General features: G+C 39.2%; 1 protein-coding gene across 4 annotated transcripts in view; it reads left to right on the top strand.

Moving 5' to 3' along the window:
• Positions 1 to 25,783, top strand: part of NAV2 (neuron navigator 2) — a gene marked incomplete at both ends in the record, with an annotated part of 363,557 nt that overhangs the window by 227,355 nt on the left and 110,419 nt on the right. For 3 of the 4 annotated variants that reach the window (XM_080345864.1, XM_080345863.1, XM_080345862.1), the window contains 3 exons: positions 1,764 to 1,836; positions 7,543 to 7,762; positions 12,383 to 12,540. In XM_080345864.1, the coding sequence (XP_080201990.1) occupies positions 1,764 to 1,836; positions 7,543 to 7,762; positions 12,383 to 12,540 (451 nt within the window). Of the gene's footprint in view, positions 1 to 1,763; positions 1,837 to 7,542; positions 7,763 to 9,310; positions 9,380 to 12,382; positions 12,541 to 25,783 lie in introns of all 4 variants that reach the window. The other variant, XM_080345861.1, reaches the window with a different exon arrangement.

Genomic DNA, 25,783 nt, shown 5'->3' with positions numbered 1-25,783 from the left:
TCAATAAAAGGGCCATGTTAAAAACGTGAAAGTGTTCTTGAGCACTGAGGGAGGAAACAAGTGGAGATTGACTGTTGTGTCCTGTTGAACTGTCAATAAATGAACCTTTGAACTGCACCGTGCTACAAGCTTCAGGGTCTGAACATTACAGGAAATGTGTTCTTTGGCATTGGTCTGGGTTTAGAAGTATATAGTATGCTCAAGTCTATATATTTTGATACAGTATACCTCAAAATATAATGTGGTTGATAGAAGTTTTGAGTATATCGGTGTTTATGATTGTTGAAATCACAGGTAATGCCAATAACTTTTTTTTTCCCGCATGATAGAAGATAGTGTTTGTATTGTTGTATTTATAGACAATAATTGAAATTACCTTGAGAGAAATCCATGGTGGTGGTTTTCTGGCAGCCTCCCTTGTACTTTTTAATTAGTAGGAAATGGATGGGAAGCGCAGGGCTTGCGGTTCAGCCCCATAACACCACAGGACCTGAGAGGGAAGCTGCATCTTTTACATTCCTTTTTGATATCAGGCTCCAAACTTCACAGAAGAAAAGGCAGTGAGGTGATAGCAAGTGTGGGGATTGGTGTATGCCTCCTTTTTGATCTATGCAGTGCAAGCAGTGTTTGCTTGCGATGTTTTGGGAATTAATAAATTAACATCTGCAAGATGTTCAAACACGGAGACTCTATTTTATCACTTACTGATTACCACGAGAAGAGTGAAGATTACTCAGTGGTATTGGGGGGATTGGACTAGATGATCTTTTGAGGTCCCTTCCAATCCCAAACATACTGTGATACTGTGAGTGGTATTATCCAAAAGCCTTCATATGAAACACGTGTTAGTTCCCAAAATGTTGTTCCTCGCAGCTTCTCATGGTGCGTGGGCTTAGGCTTCTGCAGAGAAGCGCTTTGGTCTGGGGGGGCTGGTGTCCCTCTGCACCTTCTGGGTACCACAGCAGAGCTTTGATGGTAGCTTGGTGGGAAAACATTACTGCAAGATCTCTATTGTCATGTTGAGATATGGGGGAAGAAGTGCTTAACCTGTCTAAGCTTTCTGGAGTTCTCTCTTAGGCAAGATTTGAGTCCAGTCTGTATAGAGCAGCTGTAGTCACTAACAGACCTGATGCGCAGAAGACCCTACCTGGTCAAAATTCATTTTATCCCGTGCAATTTACTGCCGTTGCGCCACCTCTCAGAAGGGCAGGATTTGCCCCGCGGTGACGACCGGAGCTGCCTGTCATTTCTGACATGCGGAGGATGTCGCGAGGGAATGTTTTTTGGATTCCAGCTGGGGTTTCCAGTTACGGTTTTTATATTTGACCGCTTTTGTGGCTGGAAACTTTTGCCAGCTGTCAACTTCAGAGCAAGTGGCAATCTGCCTTCTCAAGCAAATGCGGCCTCCGTGTTTATTTTCAGTTTCGTGTTTGTTATACTTGCTGTAGGTTAAGAATCCTGGCGTAACATCCTTGACCCTTTAGCAAGATATGTAGTGATTGCCTTTTGTGGTTCAAGTATTAACTAACTTGCTTCAGGCAAGTGCAAATAACAGAAAGTCCCAACCCACGTAACACTCAATCAATTTAGGACCGTAGTAACTGAGGAGGTTTCATATTATGGTCTCCACATAACGAGCAACGGGACTTTTTATGTGATATAAAGACCGGGTGCAATAAAGGGTGGCGAGAGATGAAAGCAAACAATTATTACAATGCGTTTTCTTTTTGTGTCTCTTTTTTTGTTTGTTTGTTCTCGAACAGATTGAAAACATAGACGCATGCCTGAGTTTCTTGGCTGCCAAGGGGATTAACATACAGGGGCTGTCAGCAGAAGGTAAGTCAATCAGTTGTTTAAAATTGATTTTTAAAGGAGCAACCTGGATTACTGCTTAGGACTGTAATCAGCACAGGAAGTGTAATGGAAGATTAATACGGATAATTTAAACTTTTGACAGTCTTTGCTTCTTGTTTCCCCATCCCAGTGTGAAAGGTAGGTGAAATATGTATCTAATCTTCACGCAGCTGACTTGTAAAAACAATCAATGAGACCGAATTAGAATTCAGTCAGTTTGTTTCTGTCTGTTAAAAAAACCAAATATCTCATCTAAGTTGTGTAATTGGCACATTGATCAGAGTTACATTTTGCAGATATTTAAAGTGAACTGCCGGCGGCTGTTTGCCTTTTGAGACAGAAATTTATTTCCTCATTCTTCAGTTATTCTCTTACCTGAGGAAGTATCCTGCTTTCTTTTCTTTTTTTTAAATAATTATATTTTTTAAAGTTCATTTTTGAAATGCACAAACCAATAAAATCCAAGTGTTCTGAACCAAAAGAAAAAAAGGCATTTCAACCTCTAATTAATCATTGAAGAGCACCAGAATTTTTCTGAAACCCCAACATGACTCAGCATACTATACCCTTTTATGCCAGTGCATGATGTATGTCGGGATGTATGGTACCTTTTGGCTTAGAAGATACTTAACTGCTGAGTTATTAAGGAATCAGATTTCTATTGTTCTCAGCACCAACTTTGACTTATCCTTTCGTTAAAGTATTCTGGAGTAGCAGTTGGGTTTGGCAGCTGCTGAGGCAAACTTTGAGTTAATTATCTGACATCTTCAGTGCTTCACAGGACAAATAATTAGATGTGTCAAGATGTCAGGTGAGATTTGGTGACTGGGTCTCTTTGCTAACTTAGTTTTGGGGAGGACGTTATATCATCAAATCATACACATCCTTCTACTTGTGTGTGAAGAACTCAATAGCCTGGATGTTTAAGGCTGCATTTTCTTCCTCTGAAGGAATCCTATAGCTCCAGCAAGGAAGGCAAGAAAGGTTGGGTAGGTGTGGTGGGCTGAGCACTGCAGAGAATAGGAGGAGCAAAAGCGAGCTAAAAACACATAGGTAAAGATAAAGAGAGTTCAATGAGCGAAGGAACAAGGAAGAGATGACCAAAACAAGCGATGCCAAGGCGATCACTCACCACCTCCCACACGTAGAGAGACCTCCAGCAGTTTCCTACGAAGCCACCTCAGCTTTTATTCCTGACCCTGACGTCGCATGGCCTGGAATGTCCCTTTGGTCAATTGAGGTCACTGTCCTGGCTTTGTCCCCTCCTTGAGGCTACGCAAGTGTTGCTTGTCAATAGCCTCATCAACCCTGATGTCTTATCAACCCCGGTGCGTTATCAGTATTTAGTCACAAACTCAAGCCCCAGCAGCGTGTGCTTTATGATCGTGATTTGAAATCTCAGCTGAAACGTACTTTCCCTTTTTGTTGGTAAATGATGTTTAGAAAACGTATCCCAGGTAACCACTGTGGATGAAATTTATGGTGAAACCGTCGTGTACAGCAGTTTTATAGGTGTACGTTACATTTTCAAATACTGCAAAGATACAAAAGCATTCATAACACTAGTATAGAATTAAAGCTGTCATTAAAAATTACAATTTAAAATTGCATTTTGACAATATGAAACGTAGCTTAAAGAATTCCTTGCTAACCTGAAAACGAAGCCCCATCCTTAGACATGGTCTTTTTAAATGGATTTATACAGTGAAGATGCTAAGGATCTGCAATCACTGATGGTGATCATGCTGTGCTAGGGACAGGTATTCCCTTCTCAAAGATTCTTAAATCCTAAAATCTCCATTTGTAGTCACTATATAAAACTACGGGGGTGCTGGAGAATTCTTGCTGTGATTTTATTGTATTTTTTTTTTAATTGTCCATCACTTCAAGCAGTCTCTCCATAACTTGTTCCCACACTGAGCTGGGTTTTAGACTCCTGGAATTGCAACTGCCCAGCTAAGCTTTCCCTCCTTCACACAGTGTCTCCTCTCTGCCAAGATTTTGAAGATTACAAAGAATGTAGATGTGTAGTAGAAACTCCAACTGATGTCACAGATAACAGCTGCACCTCTTGTGGGTAACAGATTAGCTGAATAACGATCATGAAACCATAAAGTGATTAAAAGAAGATTTCTCGCTAGACTTTGGAACAGCCATGATTCAGCTTAGGCTTTTGCCTCTGGAATGACTTGCACACTTCTGTAGGTGCATGAATTTCAGTGTGCACACTCTACAGTAATGCAGCTTATACATTTTAGGTCCTTTAGGTGCTTTCCAGCATCAAGGTGGAATTTTTCTTTCTGCAGCACAAATAGCCCACAGTGCTATTATAAGCCCCTGATCAGGGCTCTTACCATGCTGCCAAATTTTGATGATACCAGACTAAGTACAGATATGTACAGTCTTCAAAAAATTACTCTTTAATTATCAAAAAATGCCTGCAGATCCAGTGTGTGCGGTGGGACTTAATTCCTTGTGTATTTCCCTGCCTTGTTACTGTGACATTCCAAAGTATTCAGATATTCATATTCATATCACATATGTATTCATATTCAGATCACATTTCTCAGTAGAGTCCACAGTGCTTATCTCAAGGCTGTTTTGGTAGCTTTGGATCCCTAAAGTCAGCTTAGAGCCCCATCAGCCTCAAACACTTTTGCTGACTGAGGTTGAGTCTGGACTTCGTGATGTGTCCTGGATTAACTGTGAAGTATCTCTACTTCTCAGCATTTTGTCTTAAATTCAGACCTTCTTGTAGTTATTTTGGCCCTTTCTCTCCTCTCCCGTCATTCACTGTGGACAGAATTTCCTGCTTTTTTACATTTTGTGCTGTTCCGCAGCCCATCTTGCCCAACCTCTTAAATGAGCGAAGAAGGGTTGATGGGGACCATGTGCAGAATGCCTCAATGGTCAACCCTAAGAAGTTTGCAGTGATTCTTCATTTGCACTCCTCTTTGGCTAACCACTCTAGTCCTTGTAAACAAGTTCTGGTTTTTCTAGTCCCTTGTGCTTTACAGAATCACATATAAAATAAACTTTATGGAAGCAGATGCAAACAAGCTTGACTAACAGTGGTAGGTTGTGTTCCTTGATTCGCTTTGATCTGTGTTCTGTACACAATGAGTAGTTTATGATTTGCAGAAACTGTATTCCGAAGTGTTAAAGGAATCACTTGACATTTCTCTAGTAACCTGTCCAGCAGAACTTTCTTTTTGTCATGAACTGATTATTTTTCCTTAATTTCCACCAAGTCTAGTGTATTTTTGTTGAGGCAGAGAAGGATGATTGGCAAGCTACAGTGGTAGAAGTTCCAGCTGTAGGTGAAACGAGCAGCAAAAGAGTGAACACCAGGATGGACATTTCCGAAGGGTGGATTTGTGAGGATTCTCTGGAAGCCAATTCAAATGTCTAACGTTTGTTTCAAATTTACAAGATGAGCCATTTTGGGCCCCAAATTTAAAATGAGTTGGTGACACGCCTGTCCTTATCTAAGTTAATATGTATATTTAAGCTGAAGCAGGAAGCAGTTGAGACTGCGCTGATGGGCAGAGCGGGAGGTTGAAGTGCTCTTTCTTTTGAAATACTCTTTTTGTACAAAGTGCAGGGGCAAACTGCCAGGTGAATTACCTCAGCCTGTCTTTGAGATAAGAGAAACAAAACCACCTCTGAAAGTCCCGTTTGAAATATTTCGCTTAAAACCCAGAAGGGAAAAAACTGCTTCTTTTGGAATTCATTAAAGGTGTTTTTTTTTTTAATTATTATTTTTTTTGGTCACCTTAGAAAAATGTCCAAAGCAGATTGTGCTTCTGGAAAGTGCAGCAGAAGACAGGCAGACATAGAAAGCAATAGGTTTTAGGTGGGGTTATTGTTATAATGGCCTCTCCCATCACACTGAATTCCCACTGCATACACCTTTGCTAAGTTTCAACATGCAGACCCATGGTAACGTCTTTTATCTTCTGGCCCCTATTTGTTAAGCTTCTCAATGCCTCCAGGTCTGTTTAGTTATTCTAAACGACCTGTGATTAAGTGCTGCTTTCCTTACAATTCCCATGAGTAATTTGAGTTCTTTGCTGAAGATAAGGAGATCTTTTTCACTGCGCTTTGCTGTCTTTTGTGTCTGTTTTACTTTGTCTACTTCCATCCCTCCCTTGCTAAACACAGGCAGATTAGAGAAGGAACCTGCCTGATGCAAGTGTCATTGCAGATGGGTTTGTGGCATGGGAGCAGGAGTGGACTGGGGAAAAGGGGAAATAAGCAGGATTCATTGGGGACCCCCACTGAGACTAAAATTGGCTGGGAAGACAAAGGAAGACAGAAAACGGCTGCTCAAGGGCCCTGGGGTTGATAATCGTTTAAAGAAGGGAACTGGGGCAGTGATGGGAAGGAGCACTGATGGAGGGGCCAGGCTGCAGGGATGGAAAAATGGGTAAGAAATAAATAGTCAAGAATAGGGGAGGAAGGAAAAGGAATATCCTGGATCTGCGTGATGACCGGGACCACTTAGCTGAGGTCTGGGGGTTACTGAGGGGATGAACATGGGCCAAAAACAAAATTAAGAAAGTAAATTGGATTAGCGGCTATGAAAAAAAGCTGGACTGAGGCACATATAGGCAAGAAGAGCAAAGCTGGAAGCTGGTATGGAAAGGGGAGCAAAGTTTTAAGCTGTGAACCTCAGATTTGCTGAGTAAAGGCTCTAGGGCTAAGAACAGAAGCTTGTTACCCAGCAAAGATCAGCGAAGGGAGGAGAAAGGAGACTGGGAGAGGGAATAAAGGATATAGTGGGGCCCACCACACAGTCAAAGGAACTCTCAGCTGGAATTGCATCAGAAATTGAAATGCTGGTTTTCACCTTTGTGCTTGGCCGCTGTTTTGCCACATGTCCTTTCCTTCCCCTCTTGCACTAATCTGTGTAAGATTAGATTTAAATCCTATTTTAAAAGCACAGGGCATCAGTAAGTTTTATTAGTTCAGGTGGTCTATGTAGCGCATGCAAAAGTTCAGCTGTTTGATCTAGCTTCTTTAATTCACTTTTTGTAATAAAGTTAGGAAATTAAACCTGCTGAATAAGTTGCAGCACATCAGTAAGGTTGTCTGCAAGACTGAATCAGCCCTGTTACGTGTTAATTATGATACAGCTGTTAACTGCATATTCTCGTACGTCTTTATCTTTGTATTTCTGTTTGTTTTTACATTTTCACATTTGATATTGCATAGAACAACACAATGACTTTTAGGAGTTGAAATGTTTATTCATTCACTGACAAGCTGCCTTTAGGTATTTGGGTATCCATTCTTTATCAGCTGTGATGGTATCAATTTGGTAATTATCCGTTTTTATACAGCAGTTTCACCCAATAATCATATTTTCTAGTGCAAAGCTTGCATCAGATTTTCTTAGTGGAAACAATTAGTTGGATATTCCAGAAATTGTATGATACTGTGTGATAACTGAGTAGTTTCTTTTCCTCTTTCAAATTTAGGATTGAGAAATCATTTACAGTGTGCTGTTTTTAATATGCCTATGGGGTTTTTGCTTTGATTAATTTAAAGGAACTATCTTTTTGAGCATGCTGCTGTTAACATACAGACTATAGCAGAAATGGAAGATATCATGCAGGAACCGAGTTCAGACACATGATGACGAGCACAGTGACTATCGAGTGACTTCTGACCATTGCCTTGCAGAAATCAGGAATGGGAATCTAAAGGCCATCTTGGGCCTTTTCTTCAGTTTATCTCGATACAAGCAACAGCAACAGCAGCCGCAGAAACAGCAACCACAACACCATCCGTCCCAACAAGCTCCTCCAGTGTCCCAGCAAGCGGGGTCTCCGTCCCAGTGCCAGGTCGGGGCACCGCAAGCTGGGCAGCATCCCTTCAAAGCACAACCAGAAATGCAGTCCAGGTGGGGAAATTACCTTTAAGTTTTTATTTTTCGTTATTTTTTTTATTCATTGTTTATTTCTTTAATTTTTTTTCCTTCTTGTTAAAGGTCTTCAAAAGCCAAAGAAATTTCTCTCTTTGCTCTAGAATAAAGAGCGTGTTGGAAATTGCACGCTGGGTAGCGATTGGCTTCACGCCTTTGGAAATCAAAACTCATGTGCTAAATATGTTCTCAGTGCTGGAAATATACAGTCCAACAGGTGTAAAATACCTGCTAGACCACGTAACCACAGTATTTTATAAGGATGCTTTTCTCAGTATTCCTTTTGCTTCTGTCTACTTGCTAAGCTTGTCGTTGCCCTTACAGAATATTTATTTTGGGCATGTGAAAACCAACTTTGCTTTTCAGTTTACAAGAGTTTCAGTCCTCACTAAGAAGTGGAAGGCTCTGACAGTGGTGAAAGAAATAGAGCTCCTCGTAGTTGGTGACAGTCAAAATCAAATCTAGGCTTATTGGTCAAAAATTATGTGCTGCTGGCTTGCATGAAAATCAGTTTTCACAACTGGTGTTTGTTGACCCTTCTAGATCAGAATCCAGATAAATAGAGGGGGGGAGGGGGGTCTTTGTCTCTTGAATGTCTTTAATGGCAGGGATGCTCTTTCCAGGTTAGAATAAAAGCAATTTATGAAGGCAGGTACAGCATTCTGCTTGTCTGACCCTTCCGTTGCCCATTCATTGAGAATGAGGGGTTTAGTGGTGATACGTGGGCAGGATTAAAGGCTGAAGCCATATTTACATGATTACTAAAGTATGAAGGCTGTTTTATTTAATATCTCAAGGCTTATTTGTGTAAAAATAACACATATGAAGGTGAATACTAGCTTAAGTGCTGCTTTATGAGGGATATAAACAGTTTAAATGAAGCCTTCCAATGAGACTACCTTGCAATCAGACTATTCAGAGCTTATTTGTTTTTTTCTTATGTCTTTCTTCATGAATCAATCTAATTTTAGGTGTAGACAGTCTTTTCATAGAGTTGAAAAACAGTGTTTCTACAGTGTGTATAAACTTGTACAGGAAATCATTATTGCGAAACAGAGATGTATTTGAACATATTTCTGTGACTTTTCTGTCAAAAACATGCAGAGATGCAAGGGATCATTTGAATATTGCTTTGATATATTCAGCCCATTGTATGGATTGTGCTGGGTTTCAAATAATTTAAGACTATCTAATCTGAAGTTCTTAAAAGTCCTATTTTCTTAGTATATGCTCAAGTTAAATTGCTCAGATTCTGCAGAAAATACATATAAAAGATTTCGAAGGAAAAGAGTAATAATGTTGGGGTTTGCATGTAGAATTGCATGTTCATTACTCTATAAAAATTAATTCATTTCAGATATTAGAAGTTTTGGCCAGAAGTCAGACTTAGGCAAGAAGCTTTTTTTTCCTGTGACATTAATAAAAACTCTTTCCTCCCTAAAACTAATCACTAAGTTCAGTGGCTTAAAAGAAAAGAAGAAGTTTTGTTGTTCAATGTTATCTTCCGCTTTTTCTTTCCTGTCACAGTGCATCTCCCAGGGACTCATCTCAAAGCAAAATCATCCGATTCACTCTTGGTCAGAAAAAGTCTTCTAGGTCAGCATTTCCTCATCTTCTGCAAAGCATGAATAATCCCTTCGCAATATTTCCGGATGCATGTGTAGGGTTCCTGTTGATAATAGTTTGTAATTAGACGTTCTACAAACAGCTGAGATATGGAAGTGTCAGATGCATATAATTGTTGAGGTGTGGAATGCACTGACCCGCAAGAAAATGATTTGATTTTCTTGTCCTTATGAGCTTTGGCTTTTGAGAACAAAACATGGTTCTGGGAGTTCTCTACCCCCTGTACGTGTCTGTATTAGTTGTGTTTAGATCTGGATTATTGAAATAACTAGCATCAGGCTAGTGTCTTGGCTAGTGAGGACAGCATCACGTGCATCTTATATATGTGCCTGAGCACATCTAATCGCCCTGAAAATGGTTAATAGGTATTTCAGTCTATTTTTTTTCCATGCATGCCAGCTAGTATGACCATCTCATCTCAGTGATCATAAGGTTTGCTGTGTTATTGATCATGTTTACTTTTACAACTATTACGTATCAAAATGTTTTACTAGGAATTTTTAGATAGTTATACATTGATAAACCATACTACACCATTTTTGCTGAGCTTGTGCACTATTATGATTTTTATTCAGCTTGCCTAGTTTGTATAGACTGTCGGTGCTGCTGTATAATTTGAATATATTTCCCCCATGTTATTTATCACAACAGTGAAGGTCTGCAGTACAACCCCTGTTAAAATGTCCCATGTTTCCTTTTTAGTGTTCTCTCTTGATCATAATTATGGCTTGACAGTTCATATTTGCCTAGAAGAGGTGCTGAAGAGCAGTAATGGAGAATATGCTCCAAGCTCACCACCTTGTCTCTAGTAGCAAGAAGCTACAAATGTCTCCCTGACCCTATTTTATTTTCCTCCTAGATTTCATGGGCACTGCTGAGAAATAACCTGGCCTAATACCAAAAATAGAAGCTTAAAATCAGTCAAACTACAGGGTGGAAAAAAAAATCTAAGGGAAATAATATCTTCTTCAAGAGAGTTTTTAACACTTTTTAAAAAATTCTCGGTATGTTTTCATTGGCAGTGACAATACTGACTTGAATCGAAAACTTGTCACTTCTTGAGTGGTCACATGGTTTGAGTAGCTTTATTTACTTTAAAATGTGACAGTTTTGTGAAAGCCTGTGTGGGCACGTGTGAGGAGCCTTTTCTGACCCATCGGTACAAGAATATTCCCTTCCCTCCTGCCAAGCCCTGCTAGAAAGCTCTCCTAGAAGGCTCCTGTAGCCTCCTGCAGTGCTTGGCCCCTACGCACAGTGTTTTATTTCTGGATAAAAACGTTCAGCTGAGGTTTCTTGTGTGTCCTTCCTACCCATCAGAAACCTAGCTCGTTTCCTATTAAGCAAAAAAATCTCTTAATGAACTTACTTGTCTTGGTGGCATCTCCGGGGTGTTCTCATTTACACCTTACTGCAACCATGAGTATGGACAACTTTCTAGCACCCCCCAGCGTTGAAAAAAAGGCTGGATAAATTAAATGGATGATCTAAAAGGCTTCAGCAAAACCAACCTCAGAACCATGATGTGCTGCGCCAGGTCTGTGGTGGTTTGAGTTTGTACGTTTATTTTTTGTGTGTGCGTTTGAATGATGCCCTTATGTCATATCCTCTTTTGAGCTTTGAAAGCATGTGCATGCAGCTGCTGACGTTTTTTGTTCCTTTCCTTCGTATTTCTTTTCACATTTCCTATGTCTTCGCTAGTCTTGGAGCAGTCACTTTATTTGGGAAGCCCTGCCAAGCTCCTTTCTGGCTTCTCTTCCTTCCCAGAGGCACAACGGTGATTTGGTCGGTTGCATCCTCATTCTCTCTGACAACTGGGACTTATTCATTTTAACTCATTACTGGCACAAGTTATTGAAGGCAGATTTTTTTGTTTTACATAAAGAAGTTTTAAAGATATTCTACCATACAGAAAACAGCTGCTGTAGGTGACTTGAACTGGTTCTATCTTTTAGTCTTTAATGGGATGTCCTTGCTTTTCAAAACACTAATCTGATTCACTGGCTCTTCAGTATGCATTTTGAGCAGCTACCAGATCTTTCAATTTTTAATATTTTACCTGTTTGGGATTTAGGAATAGGTGCTCATTAGCACACAAAATACAGTACAAACATGGGAACTTTATGTATGAAGTTGGACTTTGAGGGACTCAAGCATACGTGTTGTTCTGAGATGTGATGCCAGTGGCTTTCGTAATTCTGTCAAGTTTTTTAGAAGAGCCTTCCCGCTCTCCTTTTGCCTGAAAAGCATGAAAGTAGTGTCCTTCCCTGTCTGCTTACTCCAAATCCTAACTACATATTTTTTCTAGGTAAACGGCTAAATCTCATAAATACAGGTTATGGTAAGGAAATGCTGGAAGAGATTGACCCGGTTTAAACCAGAGGCTTATACCAGCTCACTGATAATGTGGTGGCCCTAAGAAGGGGCACTTAAGCATTGTGTGATTTTTAAAGCTCAAATAATTAAAGCAAGTTAAAGTTTTGCTGGGCTTGGCTGCTGGGATTTGTGGCTTTCAGAGCAGAGATGCAATGTGCTTCTCTACAAGGGAAAATGCCTTCTGTCTCATTATTTAAAAAATAAGGGTAGCCTTTATGTGTCCAGCATATATTAAAGTGTCCAGCAGTCTGGTTTAAAAACAGTAGTCTTAACCTTGTACCAGTGGTATTGCTCCACTGAATTTATTTGTAACTATTTCTTATTCACAAGATTTATGGCAAGTAACCATTAATTTCAGCTCAGAGTGGTTTTGGTTTTTTGTTCTTTTGTTGTTTTGTTCTTTTAATGTAGAAGAATTCAGTCTGTAGCTCATTTGAAAGATATTTTTCATCTAGGTTGATTTTTTAAAATTTTTTCTTAAAAAGAACAAAGACCCTTACGAGTATGTACTTGTGCTATTGATTATTTTCTTTTCAACTTCAGTTTCTTTCCCAGAGTGTTTTTAAAATATATTTAATCGTATTGTAATTCTTTCATTAGACTTCCAGGCCCCACCACGAGGGTGTCCGCTGCGGGCAGTGAGGCCAAAGCTCGTGGTTCTATTAGTGCCAACAATCGACGCAGCCAGAGCTTTAATAATTACGACAAATCTAAGCCTGGACTTCCCCCTCCAACACCAACAAGCAGCAATGACAAAGGTAAGCGCCTGAGATTTTGGCATCCTCAGATTTTTTAATAATACTGGCTTCTTCTAGGGAAATTCAATTTTCCATTAAGCTTCGGAAGTTGTAAGACTATCTCAAAGCTGTATGTTGTAAACATGACATTTACAATCCAGAAACAAGCTGGTTTTTTATTGAAAAATATATAGTCCTCCTTTAATATGACTGAAGCTGTGACTTGCTGTCCTGAAGGTACCTGCAAAAAAAATAGCTTCAAGAAAAACTGGCACTGGTGAAACTTTTTGCTTCAAACACAGATAAGGGGGAGTGAATTAATCAAAGAATAAGACATTTTGATGAGGAGTTTGACAGGAGTGGAAAATGACCACTAAATATTTCAATTTTTTTATACGATAAGTAGTACCAGTTGCTTTCCTTTCCTCTGCTATCATGGAAGATCCTTTAAGTTACCAAAGTACATGATTTAAATATAATGTCAAGAATTGTAGAGCATAGGGTTTGAAGGCAGTAATGTGTTACAGTTTTATAAGCGTTGTGGTGAAACCGTGTCTGTGGCAGCGCACCTGAAATGAAAAATACTGTGTTCTATCTGAAGTGGGGCTTTTTCGAATGACGTTTGCTGACTTTGTGTCCACTCACTAAGCCATTATAGCGATCTGACAGCATTGATTAGCTGGAGCTCTGAGCTCTATAACGCAGCATTTGCCAGTGGAGTTTTGGGGGACGTGGTTGGTGAGAATGGAGCAGATCCCTCTAGTCTGATGCACTCAAATGGTTGGTGTAGGCTGGTATCTAATTCTGTTTCCTTCCCAAAGTCATTGCAGTTACAAATATAGATCAGCGTTGGGTTTCAGTGACATCTCCTTGTCGTGACTTGGCAGTCGCACCCATTGGGCTCAAGTGTCCTTGTTGTATGTGTGTAACTTCTATTAACGGTAATGAGGATTGTGCTTGAGGGAAAAATACCGGTCCGTTTCAGCTTCCCTGTGGTTCTTATGCTTGTTTCTTTTCAGGAAATCCTGTTTTTCTTTCCCTAGAAACTTGTCCTATGACTGCATGTCACTAAATGTTGGAATGTTACCCCATCTAACCATTATAGCCCTAAACCACATTTTGTGGTGATGGAGATGAAGGGGGGTCCTCAGCATCCTCCAGGGACATTCTGAATTGCCCTCATCAGACCTTGTATAAGAAGAAATTTACATTCACAATTGAATAATATAATTATTATATTACAGTGTATTAGCATAACATGCTAATAAATTAGCAACTTTCTACTTTCGTAAATGCATGCTCACTATTTCAGAAGGTACAGTATGTCAGCAGTAGTGATTTAACTGAACATCAGCATGTAGTAGCCATCTCTACATCTGAATTAGATCTGGCTTTCAGTTGAAAGAACAAGCTGACCAGTTATGGCATGAGCAGTAGATCTGATGAAACCTTGTTGTCCTGTGTAATGTTTCCCCAGTCTCTCTTTGCTGTCTCTTTGTCAATATTCTCCTATTTTGCTCATGTCCAATAACTCCCGCACCGGGGAGACACAGTGTGGGATGTGTCTCATCTTGAGACATGTTGGTTGGCCAGATGATCTCTACCTGGACATGGGTGCTGTGCCGTTAGGCTGCATTGAAGAGAAAACTTGAACTATCTTGGCTTTTCCACAGCTTACCAAGATGACTAAATAAGGAAAGGAAACTACTGTTTTCATTCTTAAAAAAAAAAAATAGTCCTCACACATATAGAGAAATAGCAATAATTTGTCAACTGAGTAACTTAAACATCAACTGCTTTTAGGCAGACAGTTCTGTGAACCCTCATTGCAATCCATCTCTTCAGAAAGATAAACTGATTGCTGAAGAAGCATACAAGATAATTTACATCCTATATTAGAAATGACTGAAAGAAACAGGGTTGAGTTTTCGGTTGACAACCTGCATACATTGCATTAAATACTCAGAATTTTGCTCTGGTCAAAACTTCCAGTCATAAGTTATGGTCTTAAAAAAAAATGAGCACTTATGTAAGTTGACTTGAACTTTGCTTAAAAGTATAATCATGACACAAAGTTGGTCTGCGTCCATGAGAAACAAAAGCAGTTGGTCTGACAAATTTTTGGCTCATTTTAAGTTAGTGGTAACGTTGCCAGACAAAGTTTATTGTCAAAGTGCTAAGACAATTCGAGTTTTGTGACCCATATCCTGTATTTTGCTTAAGGAAATGAGGCTCACATGACCTTGTTGTGTTCCAGTCTTGGTGAGTTTTCATCTCTCTACCCAGGACTAGCTCCGTTGTGTGTTTTTGGAGAAGGAAATGGGAGAAAGAGAAATCCGCCTGTTTTGGCACAAGTGGTCACTGTGTGATAGAAGGGAGCCCTCGGTGGTTTACGTTTGAATAGTTTCTTACAAAGTAGGTTGTAATTTTCAGCTTTTATTAATCTGTGGCTTTTACCTCCAAATGCGAAGTGTCTTGTTAGTCAATTGTCTGTGTCTCGTGGCAATGAAAGTGCGTTAATTGAAAACAGAACACATCAGAAATAAAGAGGACACTAAATGGAGCATGGAGGAATAGCTAGCTACTAGAAAATAAATAACCTAGAATTTTTGGAAGGATTTCATTAATCAATTAATGATAATACCACTGTTTTTCTAGAAATATTGGGGAAAGAATTTATGTAACATCAGAAACTATTACACTATTCCATAAAATGAGAGATTTTTGGATGTGTACTTATTTATTGTGAGATGCGTACGTACTATTAGCAAAGGAGCACATGGAACGAGAAGCGAGTCTCGCTTCCCCACAGCTTACATGGTGTCTTCAGTATTTTATTTTGCTTCCTCACACTTTGCATCCTGTCTGACACCAGTTTCAAGATATGGAGAAGAGATGTATTAATACATCTTCTCTAGGAGGGATGACTTAGACACCTGGTTCATTCCTATGGACACCCTTAAGGTTAGGGCATGATGGATTTAATTGCTTTTTGGAGTTGGCCCCACAGTTCATGTGCAAAATTCCCGTCAAAATAGGAATTTTAGTGCCCTCATTCCTCACGTCATAAAATGGCAACACACTATGGTACAGTTTTCTCTTTATTGTCACAGTGATCAGCCATTTGTAATTTCAGTAGCATTCAAGGCAGCATATTTTAATGTGTGTAATTGCTGTTTCAGGCTTTTTTTTCCTTAAGAAAAATACAGTTAAAGTCTCATTGCATTTTTGGATTGTGGGGAAATAATAAGCTGCTCAGGCTTGTGATTTTTGATTTTCATCATAATCCCTTCAAACAATTTAATTCACTTCTGAATTGTCAGAGTTATTGAGTCCAAGCATATGTAAGTACACCTTTGGTTTACTATTGTGTCCTTTAATTTCTTTTAACACCACAAGAATGCTATTGCATGCAAAGCATCAACCACTTCCCAACATCACTACTGAACTCATCTGAATTATCAAAAAGTAAAGAGGCAAATAAAGCTTTAAATTGTTGTGCCTGTATATGAATGATTAGTCGCTAGTTATCTTGAGGCCCTATGTTACCATGTCCTTCTAATTGTCTAGTATGATCACCAAATAAAAAATACCCAGAATTTTATTAGCATGTGCAATTTAGAATAAATAAATGTGGTGGGTTTGTCCATGGCAAGAAGGTACAGAACTGTCCTGGGTAGTATCAAGGATGAAACTCAGATATTGGCGCATACAACTGCAGTAAAGACTTCGATACAGTAGATTTTCTGATTAGTTTATTTCAGTGTCTTGCGTCGCTACATGAAATGGAGAGTCTTTTGAGACAGACTTTGATAGTAATCTGCAGTTCTGCAAAATGGTGGCTGTTTTTTACAAGCTCTGACCACCCTCATATAATCCCTGTCTCCACTGCCCTTCAGGCACTCAGTTTGCATTTTGCAGTTGCAGAAGTCTGGTGATGTTGAATGGGAATATTGGGCTTATGACTTCCTGATTTGTATCCATAGTCTGTGAAATACCTGAGCTTATGAAGCACTGAGAAGCATCAGCTTAATATACCATCTGCAGTATGTTTATGAAGTGATATAGTAATGTGACGTACATACTTCTTTTTCATTTTTTCTTCTACTTTGTTCCTAATATTTTATTTAAAATAATCCTACAGAGGGCAGTAGAAGTCTGTGGGAAAAATAACACTTTTCCTTTGGATTGAATGCGAGTTAAAATGCCAGTTAAAAAAAAATATCACTACCAGGCTTTGACTGTTTCCAAATGAGATGAAGAGAAATGTTTATTGTTCAGGTTTATGAAGAAGGCAGTGCTAATAACGTCAGGTTTCTCTTAAACAGGTGGTATTAGGACAAAGAAAATAAAAGAATACATGCATACAGATTAATGCACTCAGAGGAAATAAATGGCTGTTTTAATAGCAGTGTTCTTGCAAAATTACTTGATATTCTACAAGTCTCGTGAGGGGTTTCGGAAACCAGATCCTGCTGACTCAGCTATAATCTTAGCCTCGCGTGTCTTGATTTCCAGGTTTGAATTTACTATGTGGGCAGGAGAATAAGAAAAGCATGTGCTGCTCTGTTTGATGCTCCTTTCACTTCTTTCAAATTTTGGGGGATCCCTTTGAACTTGGAATGCAGTATTTATTTAACATTTATTTAATATATAGAGGATATTCACATGGATGTATAGTGACAGGACAAGAGCCTATGGGCACAAGTTTCTTTAGGGGAATTTCTGTCTGGGAATAGCAATAAAATTCTTCAATATTAGGAGAATTAAACATCGGAGAATTTTGTCCAGAGGAACTGGTGGAATCTCCCTTGTTGGGGCTATTCAGGACTTGCCTTTTCAGAGCCCTGGATAACTTCTCAGGTCCTGCTTTCCACTGAAGGGTGGAAGGAATCATCTCCAGAGGTTTCTTCCAGTCTTGACTGTTCTACGATTTCTACAATTTAAACGTATGGTTGTTCTTGTAGAGTGTTAGAAGTATAGTGGACATTGACTTTAGAATTACCAGTGATTTATTTAAGAGACTCTGCGGGGGAAAAAAGGCAAAGGAAAAATGAAGCATCCTTCAGGACTGATATTTCTACCTGTTAAGACAAATATTTGATATTTTAGAAGTGTCCTACTACATTTTGATACCTTTAAATAATATTTCCTTTTAACTTTATTAAGTATGAAGTAGTTAAATAGGAAGAGATACTACGGTATTTCAAAGGGGGCAGTTAAGGCATTTCTTTCCTATAACTTTTTAACTTCGTGTTATCAAAATAGGGCTGACTACCAAGTGAGTGACATGTTAGCAAGGAAATGTAACCTCCCCTTAGGCTTATCGGTGTATGGTTACATACACCAAATGTGTGCTAAAAATGTGTGCACTTTATGTGTTGGCAGTTATATTTAAAAGTATAGTTCAAAAGGGCATGGCATGTCTTGTCATGGCATTAGTGCAAATGACTCTTCAAATTCAAACCTGTAGAGCTGCAATGAGGTTTTCACAAGCAGATGTATAAGAATCCATGTGGTATTGATCCCTGGATGTGCATTGCTCAGAAGGGCACCAGGGGATTCTCTAAGGTGCTTGTACATTCCTGTTGCATGAATTAGACCGCACACATAAACTAAAATTAAATTAAAAAAACAAACAAAAAACCAACCAAACAAAACCCCATGAAACAAAAAAAACACACAACAGTATTTGTCCAGAGTTGGTTTAGAAGATAATCTTCTATTTCACTGAAGTTGATGCAAACTGTAGTTTTTCATGCTAACTTTACTGTGAAATCCATATTTATGTGTTTAAATGTCCTTTTGTGTAAAGAGTAGAAAATCCTAAATCTGGAACTGAACCACTTGAGATTTCTCTTTGTAATGACTCAAATATTTCATATTAAATCCTGCATTGATATGAAGAGTACATGGGGAAACGCTCTTACAGCTTAGTTATATGTGATACTGAGCTTGTCTTGAATTCAGCGTTGTTTAAGGTCATTTGAAAGTGGCAGATATGGATTGCTTCAAACCCCAAGATTCAATTTAAAGATGCTACTTTAGAAATAGAGAGGGAAAACTCTCATCCTTACAAGGAGCAAGGGGAGACTTGTTTAATGAGATCAAAACTTGGTAGTTCTTCTGGGTAGCATCTTGAAGGCTAAAATTTTCAGCAGTATTTAAGTGGTCTTGGGAAAAGACAAGCACTGCATGAGTAGAGGTTTGGAAAAACTTTAGATATTTAAAAGGTTAATTTATGTTCTTTGCCTAAAAGAAAGGTTATCTACAAGAAACTTGTAGGGAGGGAGATTTTGAGTCATAAGGACTCTTTATTACCTTTAGAGATAGCATACAAGTATCCATTTGTTTGGAATTTGAAATTAGCCTAATTCAGGCTGCAAACTAGATATAAATTTTAAGAGTGAGGATTATTAGCCATTGAAAGAGATAAATTGGACATAATGAGTCAAAATTTGATGTTTGCCCAGTGCTCATGTTCAGACAGAGGTTACAGTTCTGGCTTATAAATTGCCGAGCAAAATTATCTGAACTATATTATCTTTAAGATCAACTCAGATGATCCTAGTAGTTTTCTTGAACGACAAATGGTTTAAGCACATGAAAATGGACAACAGCCCTCTTCTGTAGCTGTGCATAAAATCAGATGAAATATTTCATGTTCTGAATGACCGGGTTGGCTCCTGTACCAAGTACAGGATGGTCAAGTGATGTTCCACAACCCTCCTCACAGGGACCCCTATGTTCTGCTTAACCTCATGAAGTTTTTCCACTCCAAATAAATCCATAATAATAAACAGAGACAAAACGCAGGCTTTTGCCTTTGTGCCAAATAATACTCTAAAAATTTTTAAAAGTGATGAAGAAAGAGCTCTGAGACTTGTAAAGCATGATAAAAATTCCTGTTAGAGAGTTAACATTCTATTATTTTTTTACCCATTTATAGTAGCATTCAGCATAGAAGCCTGAATGTGAAAGAAAAGGCTTATTCTGGCTGCAGGTACAGGGGTGTTAATCATAACAACTATGGCAGCGGAGATGAGGCATTGGATTCAACGCCTGTAGCATTGAGCCAGTTTGACTTAGGCCCAGCATGGGTTACTGTGTACAGTCTTTTCCTACTGGAAACTACATATATGACCAGCCTGTTCCAGTACTCAGTGCCCACCTCATCTCCCCCTTCTCCTGGCCAAAGAAAAAGCCATTCCTTTTGATATTTAATCATTGAGATGATCAGGATAACAAGTGTTATATTTAAAGCAAAACCCAAACCACTAGCTGTTTGGTGATGATCAAGTGATCATCATTTGGTGATGATCAAGTTGTCAACTACAGTGTGAACATTTCAATGCTGGGTGTGTTAATGACCGACCTGGGCTGATGTGAACTCATTTCAAGCGACTGTTGTCCTCTGGAAGAAAAAAGTTAAATAAACCTTACTGTCCCTGCTCATAGAATCATTGAATAGTTTGGGTTGGAAGGGACCTTCAAAGCTCCCCCAGTGCAACCCCTGCCATGAGCATCTTGACCAGCTCAGGTTGCTCAGAGCCCCGTCCAGCCTGGCCTGGGATGTCTCCAGGGATGGTTCATCCACCACCTCTCTTGACAACCTGGGCCAGTGTTTCACCACCCTCAGTGTAAAAAATTTCCTCTTCATACCAGCTCAATTTGTATCTACAGTTCATAACTACCTCATAAAATTTTCATTCAACTGTAGGAGACAATAACAACACTCCAGTGTTGTCCAGTCAGTCTCTTCAGGCATGAAATAGTAGTTGTCCTCTGTGGTCTTGTCCATTTAAGTGATCAGGCTGGAGGAGTTACTAGGCAGGATTGCTTGGCTGAGTAAGAGTTAAAATAAAAGCAGGTCCTCTGGATTTGGTCTTTAAGCATTGAGAAGAGTTCTTTTATTGGCGTTGTACTGAACAACTATGGTTTTTGAGGTTCATCAGGATCTGTGGTTGATTATTCTTGTTCAGAAACTATCTTGAAGTAACAAGGGGGTGCTTTTCAGAGAGAATGGTGGGGATTGTCTTTTAAAGCGATCTCAAAACCATTTGTGATGTTCTCCTGGTCTGTTTAAAAAGTCTTTGTAATGTTGGTAACACATAGAAGCTATAAACTGTCATAAGAGTTGTTATATATATAAAATATGTATTATATACACGTATATATATGGCAGTTGTTATAATATGTCTGAGCCTTTTGAGTGACATCTTTACTAATCTAAGTCTATATAGTCCTGAAATGTTCAGGTGGGTGGTATGTTATAGGAGGAGGAGTTAATACAAACCTAGAAAGTTAATTTGTGACTGGGAGGACTCCCTGTTTTTCAGTGCTCCCCAACCTGTGGTGGCACACAGACGTGTTCCTAAATAAGAGAGAAATATGAAATATTGGTTATCTCAACCAGTGTCCTTTATAGGCAGCACGATGCTGTGGATGTACTTCAACGGGTACTGAAAAGGCACTGACCCTTTTTGTACAAACTGCCAGATCATCACTGAAACTGGTTTTAGTTGTGCCAGGAGACTGGTGCTGAGCCCAGCTCTGAGAGAGCTGAGAGAGGGAGGGGGAGCGATGGGGGGAGGAAGGCTTTTGGAAAGAAGAGCAGCAGGAAGATTTAACAGTTCACTAGAGACTGGCATAAACAAGCCGAGTTCCTGAGATGGAAAGATTCCTTATCAATGAACAGCGTATGGATGACAGAAAGCTGGGAAGTGATTTTATAGAATGAAACAGTTGGCTCGTGCAACAGATTTAACAGTAAGTTAAAGATTATTTTATTTTATTATTTTGGCAGTTATAACTTTCTTCATGACTGAAAATTGCGTCCATATAGATTTAGAAAAAACTTATTTAATTTGATTTTTTGGAGCAGTTACTTTCATTCCTGTTCTATATCCTTCTTTTTTTATTAGTTTTCTTTTTAGGTTTCTCTTCCTTTAAAAAATTAGATTAACCTAATGTTTACTTTTGAAGTGTTGACTTGATAAGACTGTGCAGAAGTCACTAAGTTTAAAAGGACTGCAAAAGTGGCAAAGGCTTTATTTTTTTAAAGAGGTGTAAATCGTTGAAGTTTGAAACCAATCTACCCACACTTTCAGATTTTCACTGGGAAATAAATGTGGTTGGCTCAACAAAATAGGAGTATGATAATTTAATAAATTTTAGTCATTCTACCGTTAAAAAATGTGTAAGTGTTTCATCTAAGTCAAGTATGAAGCAAACAGCATATTCTGTTTAGTGTTGAGGATGCTGCCTCTGATGGTAAAATAAGTTTACATAATTTATCTCAACAAATCCACAACCAGCATAGCTGTAATTTTCTATTGTTCTACTGTATGCGCTACCAAAAAGCAGATTCTGGCATAACCCTATCCAGTTTTTTACGTATAACTTGCATTTAAGGTGTTTACCAAATGAACAGTATAATTTATTTGGCTTTGAATATAGTACAGTGATCATGAATTTGATGTGGCAAGAGAAAAAAATAGAAATGGAGAGAGAAATGAAGGAGTGTGGGATAATCTGAAGGAAACCCTGAGAACCTGGTGCTTTGGTTTGTACTTTCTTCCTTGGCAGAATCTATAGGGGTTTTTTTGTCCCTTAGTCTAGAACCACTTCTCATATCCTTACACAAATCTGAGCTGTAACTTTGCAGCATAGACATGCCTTCTGGCTTTAACTCCATTTAAAGAACTGTGTTAAAATTATGATGTTTTCAGCATACGTTATGTATTTATAGAATTGCAGCCATAAATAACCAGGGGATTTTGTTCTCTCACTGTGAAGCAAAATCTGTACCTGTGAAGCAAAATCTGTGAAGCTGTACCTGTACCCGAGAGGTGTTTGTTACTCTGTTCTGAAATGTCTCGTGCCATGGGGTTGATGGTCTCCATAAGTGTATCCCTTCTGGTGTCCATTTGGTTGTAAAGAAAACATAAAACTATGATTCTGGCTAAAAATTAAGACCATTTTTGTTCTTCCTTGATTCTCTGTCCTGTTTATAACAGTCTTCATATATTTGAAGGCTTACCATGTCTTCTTTCTTCTAGATTGAACAACCCCAACTATTTCAACCTTCTTCTCGTAGGTTCTTTGTGATAAGTCTCTCTGATGATCTCTTTTGGCCTCTTTCCATTCAGCCAGTCTCTCTTGGAGGGGTGCTGCGGCTGGACGTGATGCTTCACCTTGTGTCGTTCTCTAGTGCGGAGCAGGATGGAATATTTATGTCCTCTGTCTTATATCTGATACCCATGATGCGTTCCTGAATGCTGCTAGTTTTTCCTTAGGGTCCCGTTATAGAGGTGTGCAGTTGTGGTCTACTGTAACTCCCATTTCTTTTCTGCAGTACTGCTGCATAGCTGACTTTTTGAAATTTTAGACTTAGGCATCCAATTCCTCCTTTCTAAGCACAGAACTTTGCACTCGGCATCAATGTCTGTAATGTTATTGACCCAGTCTATTTCTCCAATTAAGCAAATGAATTATTGCCTCTGTGTTCCCCAAACATAAGGTTACTGGCTTATATCATAAGGAGACCCTCACGAGAGTCATTAGTGTCAAACAAAACGCTTATCTTCGGGCAATTGATACATTTATGTATCCTGGGGTATTGTCTGCATCCTCTCGCTTTTCTAATCAATTTTTTTTTTTTTGAAAGGTTGGCTCATCTTAGTGAATCTGCAGCAACATATTTATGTTGGGTGTGTGCCCATAAAACAGCTTAAAGACTGTCAGAATATAACAAACAATATGGCACATTTATAGGACAAGATATGAGTACGCAGTAAATCATATTAATGCTTAATTTTACAACTGCCCAGCTGGCTGAATTTGGCATTAAAAAGTATGTCCTCTTTTGCCTAAATGAAGGCTGACTGAAGGCTTGATCAGAGCTGAAGTGGAGCTTTACAAGACCACAGAACTTTGTCATAGTTGGTATAAACTTTTTAAGTATCTAAAACAAGCCAAAAATGTATTTAAATAAAGTTTTTGAAAAAAAAAAATCCTAAAAGAATAGCCAATGGCATGTTCTTAACTGTATAGTTAATGAGGATAAAAACCCTGAGCTTTGAAGTTAAATGTAACCTTGAGAAGAAGCTTCTTGCCCAGTGTACATCTGCAGAGCTGCACTGGAGCCACGTTAATTTATACCAGCTGAAGAGCTGGCCCACAGCTCCTAGATGTTTCCTTTCAAAATAAATATTTACAATTTATTGTCAATTTATTGCTGGGTGAATTGTGCCAGCACAGCCGTGGAGATGGAAGTTGACTGTTCAATCATAGGGAAGCAAACAGCAATGGTGCTGCATCCCAGACTTTTCTAAGTGCCAGCATGTTTCTAGCACACCTGCAGCAGCCTCCTCTGCCTGAGTAAGAACATCTCCCAACCTCTCTGGCCCCTTCCATTCTTGGCTTCTCTACTGAACCTTTGCCTGTTCCTCATCCATAACCAAATATACCTAAAGAATCTGTGACTACCACCAGCTCTCAAGTGGCTGATGAGTATAAAGCTAGGGCCCATCCCTTCTTTACTGCCATGAGTAGCAGATCGGTACCTGCACGTTGGCCTGGTTTGAAAGATCTGCTGCTACAGATTGTAGAGTAGTTTCATTGACCAGAGTGAGGAAATGAAGACCCCAATATAAAAAGTAACGTGTGCCTGTCAGCTGGTTTTGATACAAAAATGTAATAGATTTTTGCATATTCGTGTGTGTTTGTATACAATAAATAAATATAGATGATGGTAAAGTATTGGTAATTCCGTATGGTGTGGTTTGACTCCTCTGTTTATACGTAGATTATCCATGTTCAAGAGTGCGTTGTTCTTCACCACTTAACTCTTTGCAGCTGAACAGTCGCATGACTTCTATCTGAGCAGAGTGAGACATTTCTGAGTTAAAAAGTAGTTTAGCTTGGCGTATTGACTGATCAGTGGGAGGATTTTCGGTATTTTTTTCTTATTGCTTGTCCCTTTTCTGTTAAAATTCTGCCTCCATGGTGATTCCAAGCCCAGACTACAGCCACTACTGTTACAATGATCAAAAGAGGCCAATGGACAATATTCCCTAAGTGCAAATCTCAGACCGCTAACGTGTACATGGTGTATTGTGTATAACCTACATGCAGGAGAGATCTGTTAGATCAAGGCTGCTAAGTGCACATATTGTCCACCCCAGCTATTTATAAAATCTAACGCAAGATTCTGTAAAAGCTCCCTGCCTGGAATTCATTAATGCTTCTGAATAACTCTGTTATGAGAACTCTTGGGGGATTGGATTGTACACACAATGAGAAGAAAATGGAGAGTAATGAGCAAGAATGGTATTTGTCTAGTATTAAATGGAGAGTGTGACTTGTTTCGAATGGCACAGGAAACATGGTTTTATTATTTTTCCGATGATCTAACCAGTATGTGGTCGATAGAGGTCCCTCCAGCCTCTTTCTTAGGCAGTCATGTGGACAGTATTTTGAATTTTACAGTAAATAAACAACACCAAGAAACTGAAATGTCTCAGTCGGTTATGTCAAGACAATGAGAAAAGTGTCACTTGTGCTCCCGTTTTATTTCCCTGCACCTCAGCAAAAATGCCAAGTCTTGGCGACGTAAACACCAGTCAACAGCAGAACTGTTGTTTCACTGGAGCTCTATGTGGATGAAAAGGACTTCACAGATGTGGACAGAAGTTGAAGGAACCAATTCTGCTCAGCTTGGCGAAGGTTTTTTACTCAGCAAAGCAAAATGTTGCCTATCTGGGCTTCTCTTGGGTTTGCAGAATTTCCTGATCTGGCAATTTCTGCTTTAAGAAAATGTTTCTGTTGGTTTTTGTTGTGGTGTAGAGAAGGAGAGACAACCCAAGGCTTCAATCATCCTGCAGGTAGAGGCCTTGGCTCTTGTCCACCCAGAGCCGGTAAATCAGCGAGTCCCTTCCACCCAGCTCTCCCGTCAACAGCATTACAATCGAAATAGAAACTTTTGTGGGCCAGAAGAGTTGTGCTTGTTTTGAAGAAGGGCTGTGTGCCAGGTTGCTCTGGTTGGGAATGTTCTGCTCTACCTGCTCGTGGTTTGGATTGTGGAAAGATTGTGATTTTTATAGCCAGCCCCTGGCAGAAATGCAGGCATTTCCATACTTCAGGGGTTCGCTGAGCATGATAAATCGCTACTGAAGAAGAGAACAGCTCAGCTAAAAAGCTTTTCTCTGTAGGGCTCTTATTTGTAGTGCTTTGAAGGAGAGTTTTCTGGTGGGTGGATGGG

Source organism: Nesoenas mayeri (genome assembly GCF_963082525.1).
Source record: "Nesoenas mayeri genome assembly, chromosome: 5".
In the NCBI taxonomy this organism is placed as follows: domain Eukaryota; kingdom Metazoa; phylum Chordata; class Aves; order Columbiformes; family Columbidae; genus Nesoenas; species Nesoenas mayeri.
The sequence above is the reverse complement of the archived record's forward strand: the minus strand, read 5'-3'. Positions and strand labels throughout refer to the sequence as shown.